We start from the raw sequence: 17,810 nt of genomic DNA, 5'->3' as shown, positions 1-17,810 counted from the left end.
CCGTTTTTTAAAGAACAAGCTGGCATTTCTGGGAGAATATGTCCCATCTTTGGGAGAAAACGGGTGTATGTGGGAGAAAATGTCGTGTATTTGGGAGAAAGCTGGTGTATGTGGGAGAAAAGGCCATTGTGATGGGAGTCAGTGTGATCTTGAGGAGTGGAAAGCAGTATTCTTGAGATGAAATGTGAGGTATTTCTAAGAGTCCTGGTATTTCTGGGAGAAAATGTCTTGTTTTGTTTTATTGTTTTTAATATTTATATATTTTTTTTGTTGCAATTTCAAGGAAACACTTCGATAGAAATTGCTTTTAATTCTTTTGGCATACATAGAAGATGCGAAAATGCACATCATATTTTCACATGAATGTAGTAACACAAAGAAAGTTCAAAGCAGTAACTGATACACTCAATTATAAAAGCTGCCCTTCCTGTGCAAGAAATGTAACTCAGCCCTTGGGCTAGATGCCATTCTGTGTCATTGATGTAAACCTGGCGGATGGTACAAATACTCTGAATTTAAAATGGCATGACTAAAAATGGAGTCTTTCCTCTAGCTTTTAAGTTTTAAGAAACATAAAATATGGACGTATGCTTGGCAACTTTTCCTTTCATTATATACAAAAGTGACTCTCTAAAATAACTGTCAAACTAAGAGGGACTGTCAGAAACCTATCACAGGAGGTAATCTATTTGCTCAGGTTGCTGAAGAGCAATGAAAAAGTAGATATTGAGTTTCAGTTTTCAGCACATACATTAAAGTCCCATGCCTGTAATTAGGTCTCCTACCTTCCAAATAGAATTTTAAAAAAAGTTTGATACATGATTATTTTAAATTATTTTTCTATAATTGGTTAGTGGTATTGTGGAACACATATTTAAGGATTAATGATGAGTAAGATTAGAAATCCAAAAAGTGTAAAATTCCATGCAAACTCAATTAAGTTTCAAGGACATTTCCATCAGAAAGAATGGAAATGAAGAAAGAACGGAGCCCCCAGGCTGGTTGTTGAGTGAGAATTACTGCTTACCCAGCATCCGTTTGCTTCATCAAATGTCCCCCATCTGCTCACAGAAACCTCTCTGAGATGCTTTTCTGAAGAATATTTGGCAGCATGTTTCCCAGGGCTGATGCCTAGAGGAGAGGGTTACATGGAGACTTGCTGTCTATCTTGATGGCAAACCCCTCCTAAGTAGGAATCCAGAGCTGGTGACTCACTTTGTAGTCTTGTATAGGTCTGGGGCAAGACAACATTATGGCAGTGGGGAGATATTCATGGTCAGGCTGGACAGGCCTCTGAGGTCTCTGACCTCTGTGGGTGTCCCTGTTCATTACTGGGGAACTGGACTCAATGGTCTGTAAGAGTCCCTTCCAACTCAAAAAAAAATTCTATGATTCTATGATTCTATGAATATTCCTGGTTTTATTACACGTACAAATACTTATCAGTACTACATTCAAATTGTTTATTCCTTGCTTTTGGAGAAGCTAAAACACTAGCACTAGGAGTTTTAATCAACGTAGATAATAGCTTGTCAGTTGTTATGCACAGTGGTACGTGCACCCAGTTTGAAATTTCAGTGCCATTAATGTTTTTAATTTTTTAAGTGATATGACACAGTACATGCAATCAACAATAATGAACATACCATGGTTCAGGACCCCTGATCTCTCAGCTAGTAATTTAAAATATTTTCATGTGTAGAGACAAGACAAGTATTATGTCCTAAATGGAGTCTAGGTCCCCAGCACTATTTCTCTCTCTATTTGATCCCTAAAAACAACTGTTTTCTTGCCAAAGATTTTGCATCGTTAAATCTCCTTTCTGAAACAATGAATATTGTGTAGTTGCAGGCCACTTTTTCAAACCTGTGGACATTCCCTTTGCTTCTACTTCTTTAAGCAACCTGCAGTTGCAATACACTTTTGCAGTACAGTCTTGAACCTCTTTATTCCTTGTTTTTCAGTCACCATGGGCTGTGTCTGTGCTGTCTTTGTAACCAGGACCAGGGAATGACCTCTTTTCTCCCAGTCAGTTTTCTCAACACATCTACTGGTGTGGATGAAGCAAGCAAAGGCAACAAGAAAAGCAAATACAATTATACTAGCAAGCAGGAGTATCATTTATTATAGATGATAATCACATGTTGGTTTGTCACTAGGTGTGTTTAATCAACTACTTTCTTTTTGAAATAAGAGTGAAGATAAAAGAAAAGTTCAAATAGGATTCCTACATGTCTCGTTTTCATTAAAGATTAGATCTGCTACAACACGATGAACTGAGGATAATATAATGTAACGTCCAAACACTTTTTTTCAAGTAATGTTAACACTGAATGAAAGGTATACAGGCTTCAATGAAATTAGGAAGTTGAGGCCTAGTTGAATGCTATTTGTTGTTGAATGGTATTTGTGACAGTGTTGAAAGAAATGGCTGATGTTATTGTAAAGTTACTGTCTGTCATCTATGAAAAACGGTGTTCTGCACAGGTCTGTGAGTGTTAGAAATGGGCTTTCTTGAAGAGAATCTTTTTCTTGCTCTGACTGGTTTGAGAGCCTATTGTACTGAGAAGCAAAAACAGATTACAAGTAAAACACATAAAACAGAATACAAGCATGTCTATTTCTAAGTTCTCTGGTACTCAAAAATCTAAATACCTATTCATGTAGCTGCATTCATTGCTTTAAGTCATTAGCCAAAAGTAAATACGTAAGGAGAAACAGAGACAAAATTGACTTTATAAGAAGAAAATATGTTTTAATATTCAAAATATTCTAAGTCACCATGCTGCCCTTTGAAGACAGCATTCATGTCTCATCTTGATCATGCTGACAAGCATCTCACGGGTATCTGCTTTCACTTATGTTGATTGTACAGTTTAGTATCTGTAATACTGAAAAGACCTGATGGGAAATGTTACCTTCCAAATTTTGCTCTGTGTATATGCATTTCCTATTTAAACCCTCACTCAGCAAGAGAAGGAAAAACACTTCTCAGTTTCAGTGTAAGTGCCCCATGGAATTTTCTACAGGAAAAATATCACTTTAGATCTGTCAGACAATAACATTTTATTACCTCAAGGATGTTATCTGAACCTGAGGTCTAATATCTAAATGAACTGCAGTTCAGATTATTTGAGATTTAGCAGAAAGACAGAGGGATGGAAAGTTTCATAGAAAGATTCTATGGGGAGAAGTCTCATTCATTTATTGTGGATAAATATGATGAAAAGGTATTCATATACCAAGTTTTAATAACTGTATGGTTAACAGGAGGAACAGTAGACAGCTTTGAGCAGTAGCTGACATACAGAACAGGAGAGTTGGAAGAGTAATATTTCCAAGAAGATTAATTTAATTTAAAGGCAGAATGTTTTTTGGCTATTGGAAAGTTCTCTGTTGTGTTGAGCAAAAGGATATATATACTGGCTGAAAATAAACCTGTAAAAGTGAGGTAATGCATTTACTAAAACAACAATAATTGCTATATCAGGATGGATCATATATTAAAGGCAATAAAACTCTGATTAATAGCTGTCAGGTTATTTCTTTATTTTTCTCAAATATTTATTTGAGCGCAACATACTATAAATACTTTAAAGAAAATGTTTATCTTATATTTGTACATGATTGCACTCAGTAATACATGGAAGAGCAGCCACTGAAGTGGGAGGATCATAAGCCCAATGTATGTGAAGAGAGAGAGCAATAAATTTGATTCTTCTCAGCATTTTTCTGTTACAGGTTTTGAGAAACTTGTTAGATTTTAGTACCTGTAAATGTAAATGAAACCAACATAAAATACCATACATAACCTTATTACTTTAAATAACATAGAAAATATGGATTGGAAGACTCGTGTGCATGTTCTTTTTTTCTGTCTTAGACCTGAATAAAGCTGTAAAGAAGAAATTAATGCTCTAGTAAGTCACTGTCAACTCTTGCAAGTCCATTTGGGAGAAAATTTGACACTCCATTTTTTTTTTCTTGTTGTCCTTCTATCTCCTACTCTCCTTTTTGTGTATGTTTATTATTTGCCTCATTTCTGTGAAAACAAACCAGGCTCCATTAATAAAAGCAAAAACTGTTTAAGGCCATCCATCTTACTCTTTCTCCTCAAAGGTTTGCTGCCACTTGTTCTATCACAGAGGACTGCAAAACTTTTTTGCTCCACATTGTTACCCTCTAAAGATAAAATGAATAAATTGCTTAAGAAGATGTTGAAAGACTCTTAATGGTGCATTTATGATCATAACATACGTATTTGTGAGACCTAAGGATTTTTATTCATTCTATTTTTGTTCAATGTAAAATCAAGATTAACTTCTTAGATTTTCTGGACATCCTCGTTGAATAAATTTAATTTTTTACTCCTTTTCCTTGTACAACTTCTGAAATCTGACAGTAAGAACATTTTTATTTTTGTCTCAAACCTCTTTTTTATTCTTTGTCCATCTATTTTTTTTTTCCCCCTATGATGCTTCTTATAACTTTACCAATTACTTTGTGTTCCATTTCATTACGTTACTTATTTTTGCTTTTTCTTTAGGGCAGGATATGTCTACTGCTATGCATCTGCACAGTTCCTACAATGGAGCTTTGATCCTGGTTGGATTGCTTAAGTGCCATTAACATAAACGTGGTTAACAAAAATAGTAGTTTCAGCTTAGTATTTTTCATGCTAAATCAGGTTCAAAACTAGAAGAATAAAAGTTTTTTTGTAAGAAACATAAACATCCATGTTGATTTCATAAGTGAAACTGATTCTGTTTTTGAAGAGCGGAAGAAATTTAAATAATTCATCTGAAAGCAAAGTTCTCTTCTGTTTTTATATTCTCAGAAGTGAATCATCAGATTAAACTAGCATGCCACAGTTTAGTGGTAAACCTCTAACACTACCAAATCTACATATGTAGATTTTGCTTTAATGTCACAGGCAACAGAATGTAATCAACTAACAAACAAAACAAGCAAACAGAAAATTCACATCCAAATAAACCAGAAAGAGGAGTTTGTAGACACTCTACAGAACTGTTAGCTGTGCTATGCTTTTCAAAAGCTGGAATTTGTCCTACAGACATCTCAGAAGTTGCACATCTGTCCAAGAAGAATCATTGCACTTTATTTCTACTGTACATGTTTATCTTCTATCTTATTCTTCATTACTGTTATGTACTATGCAAAATACATAAAGAAAAAAGCAGTAATCAAACTATACATACTGTGAGCAGGGCTTTGTGAAGGCTGCAGTACTGTACAGAAGAAAGCCTTGAACAGATCTATCTCAAATTCAGGGTAATAATACATTTATTTCCTACCCACATTGCTCATGTAATCCACCAACTATTTTAGGAACGCCTAGATTCTTAAAAATACAGAAATTAAAGTGATTTCCTGATCAACCCTTACAGAAAGACACAAGTTTAAACATGAAAGCAACTATGAATGCTTTGGAGAGAAAAAAATAGAATGTAATGTTAATAATCCCTGTAATGTTAATAAGCTAAGTAACAGTTTCAAAGTTTAGTATCTTGATGCTTTACGGAGCTCCCATAAAATGGCTCTGAGCCTTCCCTTTCTAATGATTTTGCACACCCACGCAACTTGCTCTGTGGGGATGGAAGATAACAGGATTTAGATCCTTGACACACTGCAATTGATTTAACAATAAATATTGTCCATCCTAGTTTTGGGTTACTATAAGATGAAAGCAAGAATGTATATACTGATCTACTGGTTTTCTTTTAAAAAACATTCATCTGATGCTGAAGGCTAATTCTGTAAAGCTGAAACTTAAATCCCAGCAGAAACAGGTTCCCAGATATTAAAAACAAACAAACAAACAAAAAATCATAAAAGTATGTATAATGAAATCTTTAGGCATGTGACAAACTTTGTTTTATATATTATATGATTTCAGAACATGTCACACACACTCACAAACTTTCCTTAGAAGGAGAAGCAGAAGTTTAGATGATGATAAAGTTATGTTCTTACCACATTAGAAGGTTCCAATTTCTTCCTTCTAGCAAGGTCAGTGATATTATTGCCATTGTAGTTGATGCTCTCCATACAGCCTTTGAAATTTTTTCTGCTGTTAGAACTTGGCTTCGCAGAAAAAGGCATGCCTCCAAAGGTTATCTTTGACTGTATCAGAAAATGAAAGACAGTTACTGGAGGACAAGGGCTTAGAATTTTTGCTTACTAGAAAAAGAAAGTATCAAACAAGTACTGGAAAAGTAGGAAAAAGTCTATGATGAAGTCATGACTGCAAATATTTTTGGTGGTGAATTGTATCTGTTATTAGGTTTTCCCAAATACAGAGAAAACATGTATCACAGTTACATATAGACTGTAACGAAGAGAAGGTCTCTAAAAGGAATGCAGTTTTAAATGCTTGGCAGAGCAAAATGTCAGTATTGTTAAGAAACAAGAATTTGTTGGCCAAAGAATGTGCTGTCTGTCTGATCTTGGAGAAGAAAAGTCTGCCTTTCTTTACAAACCTGAATGCAGAAAGTTTGAGAAGTAAAGGTGCCCAGTAAAACCTATTTCAATATGTAGACTGAAACAAACATTAAAATAAAAAAAAATCTACTAAATCAAAAGGGAAGAAGGAAAGTGTTGCTTTATGTAGAACATCCATCAGTTTGGTAGAGTGTCAGAAGTGAGAAGTGGTTGGTGGCAAGTCAGGAAAATAATTCTTCTCTATTCTGATGCTAAAACTAACTAAAAATTGATGATAGGAAAAGAGAAGCAACTGGCACCTATAGAGAGCTTCCCTGTTATAATATTAGCCTAGAACATGGCTTTGAGAGCACAGGGTTGTCAGCAAAAATGAGTCTGAGGGCAGGAGGGAAAACGTGAAAGAGCAAAAATGTTACAGCATTTACAAAAATACATTGTTGGGGAAAAATAATTCCCTCCTCCCCCTTCACCCCCCTTCCATATTATAGTATGTATATAGTTATCTTAATCAAAAAAGTAACCAAGGAACAAAGGCTATAAAATACAGGTGTTGTGCTGTTTCCTGTTCAATCATCCCTTCCCTAGGGAACAATCTAAATACTAAATACTATTACTAAAATTCTGAAAAATGAAAGTAGTATTTCTGACCCTTATTACTACTTGGGAGAAAAAGGAGATATCACATGAAGGACTTGGAATGGGAAACTCGAAGTTACTGTAGACAAATTGTTGGATAGCAAAAAATACAGTGAGTTGTGGCCAGTTTACCAGGCAAAACGTTTACTCTTTACATATTAAATTGCATGGACAAGACAGTGTTATACTACTTTGCATGCCCAGAATGGGAAAAAGCAGATTTCAATTCAAAACTTAAATATCAATAATAAATGGAGACAATTGTGAATTAATTTCTTTTTTATTTAGTTTAAAAACAAAAACAACAGCACAAAAATGTTTCTAAAAATCTGTTTTTACTCATGACTGGAAAATCCAAATGTGATTTCCATGCATCTCGTGGGCCTGAGATAAAGACAATTTAAAAGGAAAGAAAGAAAAAAAAAAAGGGGAGGGGATGCTATGATGGTAATGTTTAATATTCGTGTGGGGGGTGAAAGGTGTACTTGAGTTGCCTAAGCACAAGCTTCTACTGCTATTGGTGATACCTGGGGTAGTGTGCCTTAGTAACCTCTGCTTTCTGCTTGAGGAGGTATGCATCTCTATAAATTCTCTGCCATTTCTGCCAACACCATGGGAGTGCTGCAGATATCTAGGGGTTCTTAAACGTTGTTGTTAGGGGAACACGGTAATTTCTGGAGCTAATGGTAGCTCAGGGATCTCCAGCTCTGCTGACTGTAATAGTAGCTTGAACACCTAACTCATGTGCAGATATCTGAATTTAGATGTATTAATCTGAAACCAAGTTCCACCTGAAGAGTTTCGGTCGAAGAAACCTGCTTGACAAGTCTGTCCAGGTTTAAAGTGGGGCTTTTTTTTAGAGGTCAACACATACGAGGAGGAGCTGAGGTTGGCTCAGCGCAGAGCAGAGGAGCTGAGGGGAGGCCTGATGGCGGCTGCAGCTCCTCACAGGGAGCGGAGGGGCAGCGCTGAGCTCTGCTCTGTGTGACAGCGACAGGGCCCGAGGGAACGGCATGGAGCTGTGTCAGGGGAGGGCAGCTGGGGCTCAGGGAAAGGGGCTGCACCACAGGGCGGTGGGCATGGAACGGGATGCACAGGGCTGTGGGCACGGCCCAAGTGCTGGAGTTCAGAACTCTCAGACGTTGGGTTTGATTTTGGGTGGTGCTGAGTGGAGCCAGGGGTTGGACTCCATGATCCTTGTGGGTCCCTTCCGACTTGGGTTATTTTATGATTGATTTTTTTCTTTTTTTTTTTCTTACACGATAGGAAAAAAGCACCTGTCTGTTGATAAGAATAGTCACAACAAGGTCTAGCCAAAAACAAATTGTCAAAGTGCCAGATTAGAGGAAAAAAAAAAAGGAAGTGCTAAAGGTTTCTGGCAGAAGGAAATAGATTGTATCAGCTGCAAAAGTTGAGATTTCTGAGTTGAAGTCTGAATTGTGCTTTCTGAAGTTTAGTAAATCATGCTGTTTTGATGCTCAGATTTGAAATTTAAAAATGGAAGAGTCAGATAAGACTGTAATATATTGATGCATGTTTAAAACACAGAAGTACTTCCCATAAGCTTTACTTGTCTTGGTTTACCAGGTACCCAGGGAAGGAGTGTTACGTTATTAATACAAACAGTTCAGAAAATGGTTTAGCTACGTGCATCTTGCTAGTCTCTGCATTTATGGCAGCAGCAGTCTCATAAAAGAGGAACATCAGTATCATAAAGCACAATTTGTCTTTCTGTTTTTTCTACTCCGTTGTCACTTGTATTTCAAGCATCAAAATTAAGCTATAAAAAGTGATTAAGCATACTGGTAGCTGTCCAATGCGCTATTATACCATTTATTAAATAGCTTTATTTTTATTTCCCAATTTTTAGGTTTAAATGAAAATAAGGAAAATAAGTGAAATAGAATTGGAAGAAGATTGTGATTTGAAACTGGAAGGAGTAGGGATTTTTCAGTATCAGAAAATATGGCTACTTCATTATTTCTTACTTCTATTTTATATCTGTGGTTGAAATTAAACAATGGTGTCAAATTGTAAAATGATAGGGATTAATGTTACTGTAGTAGTACAACAGGATGAAATGAAGCCCAGATTATTTAAAACCAAGACAGTTGCAGTAATGCTGGTTTTCCATGAGAAGGCAAAATAATAGCGGTATTTAAAATATTTAAAAGCTGTTCTGTCTTTTACATCCATTTCATTACATTCTTGTATAATTTTTTATGGGGGGTGGGGGAGGAATCTTGCCTGGAGAAGCCTTACCAAAAACTGTATGGAAGAATGAAAGTTTCAATGCTAACCATTATCATTAGTCTAGTAGTCAGCAGAAAACACTTTCTTCACGTGTTATTTTCAAAGAAGCATTTTAGGGCTGTGGGACTCTTAACATTCTAACATGATAACCTTGGGTTAAAGAAACTGTTAATGCCCAACGTTTATGAAATCCCAGCATTCAGCAGAATGCGGGGAGAATTTGCACAGGGCTGGCATCAGTTGATAGAGCTCAACTCCCCAGGCTTCCTTCATTTGTGCCTGCATCTTTAGTCTGAATAGCTTCATGCACCTCTGCTGTGCCTGCAAGGCTGAGATTAGTTTTGACTTTTGTGGAAAGTAAAGGAGAAAAAGGCATAAATCAGAAGATTTCAACATTTTTAAAAACATAAAATGCAACCTAGTGCAAAATATAAAACCTGTCAGCATTCCTCACAGGTATGAGGCAGGTCAAAGGGATCCACAATCCACAAGCCTATGGATTGTATATAAGCTGCTCATTCAGTTTACGTGTTTGTCTTTTTCTTGGATGAGAAATAGTTGCTGTTTATTATTTCCTTAAATGCAACACAAGCATTTACTCATAATATCCAATCTGAGAACACCGTTCTTGTAACTGCTTATGAAAATCATAGATACAGAAATCAAAAGAAACTGTTTCAATCTGCTTGCATTTAAGGAAATAGGAAGTCTCTTTCCACCCTTGCGCATATTTAAGACTGTTTTCTGACAAACTGCTAGCTAAAGGCTTCAGTCTTTCTTTTTGTGCTTACTCCCTCAATGGAATAGCTGAGCTTTTGTAACTGTCCCTACTTTGAAGTTTTCTAGTGGATCCAGGTTGGTTTAAGTATCCTCTATTCCTCACTTCTTTCTTTTCTACCATTTTCTTCAAAAAGGAGCATGTTAAGAACATACATTTCTATTCTGTTAAGAGTCTTCTCCTGCAGTTAGCTGGTTAGTAAATAATACTTTGCTTTCAGAAGATAGGAAATGGATTTGTGGTCATTCTAGATGTTTCTTATCAGGTAAACTCTCATATGTATGTGTTGGGGAAATTCTAATCAGTTCTTCAGTAAAGGTATTATGAAAGCTCAGACAGACTGTTCTGTCATTATTTACCAAGAGATCTGTCTCTTCCTAAAAATAAACAAGACTTTTTGAATTAGGATGTAATTTCCTTTTAAACTGAAAAATTGGAGAAAGACATTTTCTCAAGGGGGAACTGCAGTGGTTGGAAAGAATCTCTGCAAGTCATTGAGTCTAACAAAGCTGGTTCCCTACAATAAGTTACAGGAAAACGTCCAGATGAGTTTTGAGTATCTCCAGAGGAGACTCCACCACCTCTCTGGGCAGTCTGTTCCTGGGCACTGTCACCCTCACAGTAAAGAAGTTCTTCCTTGTGTTCAAATGGAACGTCATTTATTCCAGTTTGTGTCCCCTGCTCCTTGTTCTGTCATTGGGCTCCACAGGCAAGAGCCTGGCCCCATCTGCTTGACTCCCACCCTTTTGGTATTTATAAGCATTGATAATATCCTCTCTCAGCCTTCTCTTCTTCAGGCTGAACAGCCCCAGGTCTCAGCCTTTCCTCATACAGGAGATGCTCCAGGCCCCTCATCATCTCTGTGGCCCTCCACTGGGCTCTCTCCAGAAGTTCTGTATTTCTTGAAGTGAGGAGCCCAGAACTGGACACAGCACTCCAGATGTGGCCTCACCAAGGTAGAGAAGAGAGGGGAGATCACCTCACTCAACCTGCTGGCCACATTCTTTTTAATGCATCCCAGGATACCATTGGCCTTCTTGACCACAAGGCCACATTGCTGGTTTGTGGTCACCCTGCTGTCTACAGGGACACCCAGGCCTTTCTCTGCAGTGCTTCTTTCCAGCAAGTCAGACCCTAACCTGTACTGATACATGCAGTTACTCTTCCCCAGATGTAGGACTCTGCACTTGCCCTTGTTGAACCTCATAAGGTTTTTTCTCTCCCTTTCCACCCTGTCCAGGTCTTGTTGAATGGCAGAAAGATAAAAACTGATCAATGCTTCTTGAGGGAAATTCCCAATGTATTTTAGGTGTATACAAGATTATGTAATACTGTGTGAATGTTGTTATGACTGGGTGACAGTTCACCGATCAGTTCACAGATGTTTTTGCTTCTCAATTGTTTTTACAAAATGTAAATAGTATTCATGAGAAGAGAAGAGAATGTGATTGACTTCACTTCTTCTAGCAAAATTTTGGCCTTGGAGCTTTGTATCTGTGCAGACTGGAACCATAAGTCAATCACAGAACTTGCCACATCACCATTTGCTTTGGTAAACCATCACCACCCCCTTATTCAATATTCTTGAAGGTTCCCTTTTAAGTGAATTCAGATCCGGTCCAGCTGTGGAACTTGCAGCTTTCAGCGTAAGAATATTGTGAAAAGAAGAAGTATCACTAGTCTGTACAGGACTAACACATTTCATTTTACATATGACATTCTTAACAATAGGCTTTTATTATTCATTCTTTGTCATATATTAAAATAAAGGATGTTTTATTTTCTTTCATGTACCAAACCGTAATACCAAACAGTTCCATTTGTCTTAAATACTCTATACAACTGCAGATAATTACAGCAACATAAAAACCAGCATTATGACATACCTAGAGGGATTAGTTTGACTTGTGTTTGGTTCCCAGGTCCCAAGATGCCAGTATCTGGGAAAGTGGCAAATGGAAATTCAACTGTGCAGAGGAACAGGAAAAAACCCTATATCTGTATATCAGCAATACAGAAATAATTGATAAAATGCTCAGGAAACAAGCTGTGTTTAACCAGCACTGTCCAATCCAGCCTGTTGCAGGGTCCACGACAGCAGTGAGAGGAAAGAGCAGCAGACAAGACTCCTCTGGCTTGTACCATGGTATTAGTTCTAGCACGCTTAAGTTCTGCATTTGAAGTTACATTAGCAAGCCTGATGTGCTTGGCAACAGCACAACATCTCACTCCATATGTAACGTATTTTCTGTGGCAAAGAACTTCTTTGTTCATAACTCACAGACTTTGCATGTTCATAAAAGCTGTTACATACTTTGGAAAGTCCAGGCATACCTTCAATCCTCCTCTGTATTCGATTCCTACTGACTTCATAGTAACTGCTGTTCCCAGCAGAGCTCAATGACAGCCGGCGCAGGATCGGGGCTGAATTTGAGGTAGCAGTCACTGGCTGAAAGGAATTCCTGTAATACGCTGCACTCCCCGAAGTACGATATTCAGTGGAATTTCGACGGGCTGGGCTTAACAGATTTACTGAATTAAGTGCAGAATTCATAGAGTCCTCAGAAAAGCGATGCTCTTTGGAAGTGCTGTTTTCTTCTATACGTAACGTTTCTGCTACAGAAAACAAAAGCATCAATCTGTTCAAAACGATGGGCTTTGCAGCTTTGTTATTTAATTCCTTGCTATGTTCTCTTGAAGATAATAACAAGCTCCAAGCCTGTTAACAAGTCTCCTGTGAGACAAGACTTACTGAAGAATAGTCATTCTCAAGTAATCACTGGTCCTTTACTACATTAAAAAATTTCCAGTAAGATGTCTAATAGACAAGTTTGAGACAGTCTTCCATAAATCATCTCAGCTGTATATGTTAAATATTATGAGCAGGATGTGGACATAAGGTTTGATTTTTTTTTTCATTGTCTGATATTAGCATTAACACATATGCAATCTCAGTCAAGCATTTTCATTATCTTTCTTAATGGTTATCTTCTGAGAATTTGTTTAGGAGTGCATTATGTTTCTATTTTTTATAAATATAAAAAGAATTTTTTAACATAAAAAAACCTCTCATGTTAACTAGCAAATGTTTAATTTGTTCTACACAGTAGAGGGAGTCTCTAACTTCATATGCAAGAGGACAATTATCATCTGTAGATCTCCATATGTTCGGAGACAATAGCCATCACAAAAAACTGAAGAGACTACATGCAGAGCTGCAGAAGGCTGTAAATCCTAGACTCACATGCACACTAACACAATACAGTCTGATCACAATGCTGCAACTACGAGTCGTTAAACATCAGTGGGAACACCACTCCATTCTCTCATCATTGTATGTTCTCAGCTCCACTTGCACTAGGCCAACATCTAGCCTGAGGAAGAAGTTGGAAGCCTGATGCAAAAATCTGCATGAAACAAATGCTGCTTTGGCAAGAGAGTTAAGAGCTGGAAAATATAGTTAACAGGTTCACAGAAGTGTAAACTCCACATTACCATCTTGAAAATTACTCTATGAAAGTTATAAAACATATGCTAGTGGAGCAGCATATTCTTGGGGGTAACTGGTACAATCTGTGAAACAAGTTCCTAGAATATGCTCTTTATTACTCTTCTTATATGACAACTTCCAATAATTTCTTGGGAAAATTCCAGAATTAAATAAAGGAAGAGTATTTTCCACAAACAAACAAACAACAGCAACAAAAAACACACAGAGAGCTTTTTAAGCACGTTTAACTTGTTCTATTAGCAATTACGTTCTCTCTCCTGAAGTCTGTATAAAACTGGAGTTTAGTGAAGAACTTGAGGTGTATTTCACAGTTATGATCTTCAGGCAACATTATCCCAAAGTGGAACAAAGACACCCAGAGAACCGGTTCCCTACTGTGGTAGTGAGGGTCTGGCGCCCGGAAGATATCGCGTTGTACGGGAAGACAGGGTCCCCCTCCCGATAGCCAATAGCGTTCAGTGCCCAGGTTATATAAGGCTGTTTCTCCCGCCAATAAACGCCATTTGCCGTCCACCACATTGGTGTCAGCGAGCTGATGGACCGAGCGACCTGGGATTGGTCGCCGTGCCGTTCCCGAACCAGGTCGCCATGCCTACGATAGGCAACAAGTGGTGCCGAAACCCGGGATTGTCGCCTGGACAGGTGAACGGCGGCCGGAGCGGCAGGACCAGCCCAGCGGGGAGGACGCTCCCGGACCAACAAGGAGGATGGAAGTCCTTGTGAAGGTCGTATTGCAGTTAGATAAGCAGTGGGGTATCGATTGTAAGCCCAAAGATTTTATTCTCGCTATTGCGAGGCTTTTGCGAATTGGGGCCGTTGACCAGCCGGTGGATATTCTCCACCCCGAAGTGTGGGATAAGCGCACTAAAGCGTTAACTGAGGAGACGATGTCCTCGGGCTGTGGGAGAAGCCTAGAGTCGTGGGGGAGAGTCGTGCGGGCCCTGCGCAGGGCCATGCGGGAGCGGGAGAGCTGGAGGGCGGCAGAGAGCCGTTTGTTGGCCACCCCGGGACTGGGAGTCGGGGCGGCCACGCGGACTTTGCACCCCTCTGACGATGACGTGTCCTCTCAATCGAACTCTGACCCGCCCACGGAGGGACAGAAACGTGCTAAATCCTTCTGGGGTGGGTTAATCGAGGAGGCCAGGGCTGCCGCGGAGAAATCGGAGCCCGAGGAAATTTGGGCTCGACCGCCCCCCTATGCGCCCCAAGATGGCGCCGAGCCAGGAGAGGGAGGGCGGGGGGAGGACGCCCTTGGCGGGAACATCGAGGAGGTGTTAGATAAAGGCGGTGGGAGTGACCGGGAAGGTGAGGGGAGCGTGAGTGAAGGGTGGAAAGCCAATCAGAGCGGCCGTCTGAAGAAATGCCGCTGTGGGGCGAACATCCCGCTGGGCAGAGGGCGGGACGAACCAAGAGGGAGGGAGCGGCCTGCCCGCAAGGGAGGCAGGCGGGGCCGGAGCCTAACAAAAACGTACGAGAAACCGGAAGTGGCCGCTCAGTCGGGCTCTGACTCCGGATCAGACAGTGGCTGCGACGAGTGGTTCGCAATTGACTTAAACTCGGAGGAGGAGGGAATGAATACGAACAGAGTTAAGAGCCGAAATATTCCATCCAAATTAAAGAGAAACCGCGAGGGGGAGAAATCCCTCTTACAGACTGGAGAGAAATAAAGATTGCATGTGCTGACTGGGCCCCATCGGCCACACTAGCGTTCCCGGTCCGGGTGATGGATGGGGGACAGAGGGTCCACTCGCCGATAAACCCTAGGGATATACAAGCAATTGTTAAGGCAATTGCAGATAAAGGGCTTAACTCAGCTATGGTCTCCACCCTTATAGATGGTGTTTTTGGGGGAGACGATATGCTCCCATTTGACATAAAACAAACCTGTAGACTAATTTTTGACGGAGCAGGGATGATTGTTTTTAAACAAGAATGGGAAGATAACTGTGCAAGACAACTAGCTCAAGTAACTGGGGCAGATCACCCACTACATGGTTCCAGCCTGCAGCAGCTGATGGGTACAGACCCAACAATGATTACCCCCCAAGCGCAGGCACTGGGCCTGCGGGCCCATGAAGTTATGACGACTACTCGTGCGGCCAGAGACGCTATTCGCACAGCCTCTAAAGTTATCGTTAAGCCATCGCCATGGTCCACCATAAGACAAAATGAAAGTGAGAGCTTTACACAATTTGTGGATCGCCTCCAGGCAGCAGTCGACTCCTCGACCCTGCCCGCGGAAGCGAGAGGCCCAGTTCTTGCAGACTGCTTACGTCAGCAGTGTAATTCGGCAACCAAAGAGGTCCTACGGTCACTGCCAGTAGGGTCAAGTATTGCGGACATGATTAAGCATGTTGTAAAGGAAGAGCATCTAGCCCCCATTCAGATGGCCGTTCGCACCGCAATAGCTAATGTGATGGCATGTTTTAAATGTGGCCAGGCGGGCCACATTGTGGCAAACTGCCCTCAGTTGGGGGATCCGCCAGCAGCGCTCCCCCCGCACAAAAATCAACCCAGAGGTCCATGTTGGGTCTGTGGAAAGAAAGGACATTTCGCCAAGGAATGCAGATCTAGAAACCAGGGAAACGGGAGGGGGAGAGGGCACCCAGGCCGCGCACAGCCCTCTCCCAATTGGGACATGAGGCGGCCCAGTTACGTCAACCCCAGATGGGGCAAGACGCCCCCGAACCCACTGCTCCCTCGAGAAGCAACCAATTTTATGGTTCAACCAGCGACCCAGTCAAACCTGTCCCTACCTCAGGGACAGCAAGAACCACCTCCTGGGGGCGAGACCCCAGGGTGGCCCTGGCAGTAAGGTGTGACAACCCGCCGGTGGTGTGGGGGATTTGTTCACTCTATAATACCTTAAATAGCACCACCATTAGTGTCCCTTTTCTGATTGATACCGGAGCAGATGTCACAGTTATTCCTGAGACAGATTGGCCCCCACATTGGAAATTGGAAGACGCCCCCATGGTGGGCGGAGTTGGGGGATTAACCCGAGCTCGGAGGAGTGCTCATCTGGTAGCGATCGCGCTCCACACTGAAAAGGGACCGGAGAAAGTTATTACCCTTTTCCCATATGTCATGCCAGGAGTCCCACCCCTGTTGGGGAGGGACGCTCTAGCCCTATTGAAAGCCAGGGTGACAAATTTACCATAAGGGCCACTGCTGCATACCCACTCCCGCCAATTAGACTGACGTGGAAATCGTCCGACCCAGTGTGGGTCGAGCAGTGGCCCCTGTCAAAGCCTCGAATGGACGCCCTTCTTGAACTAGTCGACCGCAAACTACAGCGAGGTCATATTGAGCCTTCCATTAGCCCATGGAACACTCCAGTTTTTGTAATATCCAAACGAACTGGCGAGGGGTTTCGCCTCCTCCACGACCTACGTGAAGTAAATAAAAGAATCCAACCAATGGGTCCTGTTCAAACATTGCTGCCCATGAACTCTATGATACCAAAAGGACTACCCTGTGCTGTCCTTGATATTAAGGACTGTTTTTTCTCGATACCTCTGCATGAGGGGGACAAGGAACGGTTTGCTTTTTCTATCGTGTTCCCAAACAGCCAACGCCCCAACCTACGTTTCCAGTGGAAAGTGCTGCCTCAAGGAATGGTCAACTCGCCTACTATCTGCCAGATTACAGTGGATCGGGCATTGGCACCGGTTCGACACAGTAACCCGACTGCAACCATCATTCAATACATGGATGATATCTTAATTGCTGCACCGTCAGGGAGCCAGGTGGACCAGTTGGTGTCAATGGTCTCAGAAATTCTGAAAACAAATGGGTTCGAAATTGCAAGCGCGAAAATTAAAAGAGGACCATGTGTGACTTTTTTGGGAGTGGGGATCACAAGTTCTTACGTGACCCCCCCCCCAGATAAAAATCCATCGAGACGTCAAGACACTCCATGATGTGCAACAGCTAGTAGGGTCCTTGCAATGGCTCCGCAACACTGTCCTGATCCCTCCCGAAATCATGGCCCCCCTGTACGATCTTCTAAAAGGAAAAAACCCATGGGAGCAAAAAACTCTAACGACGGAAGCAATGAATTCCCTTGATTTTATCGAGCAACAGGCATCATCAAGCACGCTCGCGAGATGGAATCCAGATGTACCACTTGACCTGTATGTGCATTTTACTGAGGGAGGAGGAGTAGGG

General features: G+C 40.8%; 1 protein-coding gene across 8 annotated transcripts in view; it reads right to left on the bottom strand.

Annotated features, from left to right (window-relative positions):
- Positions 1-645: 645 nt before the first annotated feature.
- The window catches only part of LOC149913916 (sex comb on midleg-like protein 2), a 34,565-nt gene continuing 17,400 nt past the window's right edge, over positions 646-17,810 (bottom strand). For 4 of the 8 annotated variants that reach the window (XR_016460837.1, XR_016460838.1, XR_016460836.1 and 1 more), the window contains exons 4-6: positions 12,464-12,745; positions 5,995-6,144; positions 972-1,131 (exon numbers count right to left, since the gene is read on the bottom strand). Coding sequence is in view for 3 of the 8 variants with exons in the window: in XM_090128548.1 (XP_089984674.1) it covers positions 12,318-12,745 (428 nt within the window). In the remaining 5 variants the exon portion in view is untranslated. Of the gene's footprint in view, positions 1,132-5,994; positions 6,145-11,568; positions 12,746-17,810 lie in introns of those variants that run through there. The other 4 variants (XR_016460833.1, XM_090128550.1, XM_090128548.1 and 1 more) reach the window with 4 other exon arrangements.

Source organism: Phasianus colchicus, chromosome 33 (assembly GCF_987193195.1).
Source record: "Phasianus colchicus chromosome 33, bPhaCol1.hap1.1, whole genome shotgun sequence".
Lineage (NCBI taxonomy): Eukaryota > Metazoa > Chordata > Aves > Galliformes > Phasianidae > Phasianus > Phasianus colchicus.
Note: the sequence above shows the minus strand (reverse complement) of the source record. Positions and strands in the feature narration are given on the sequence as shown.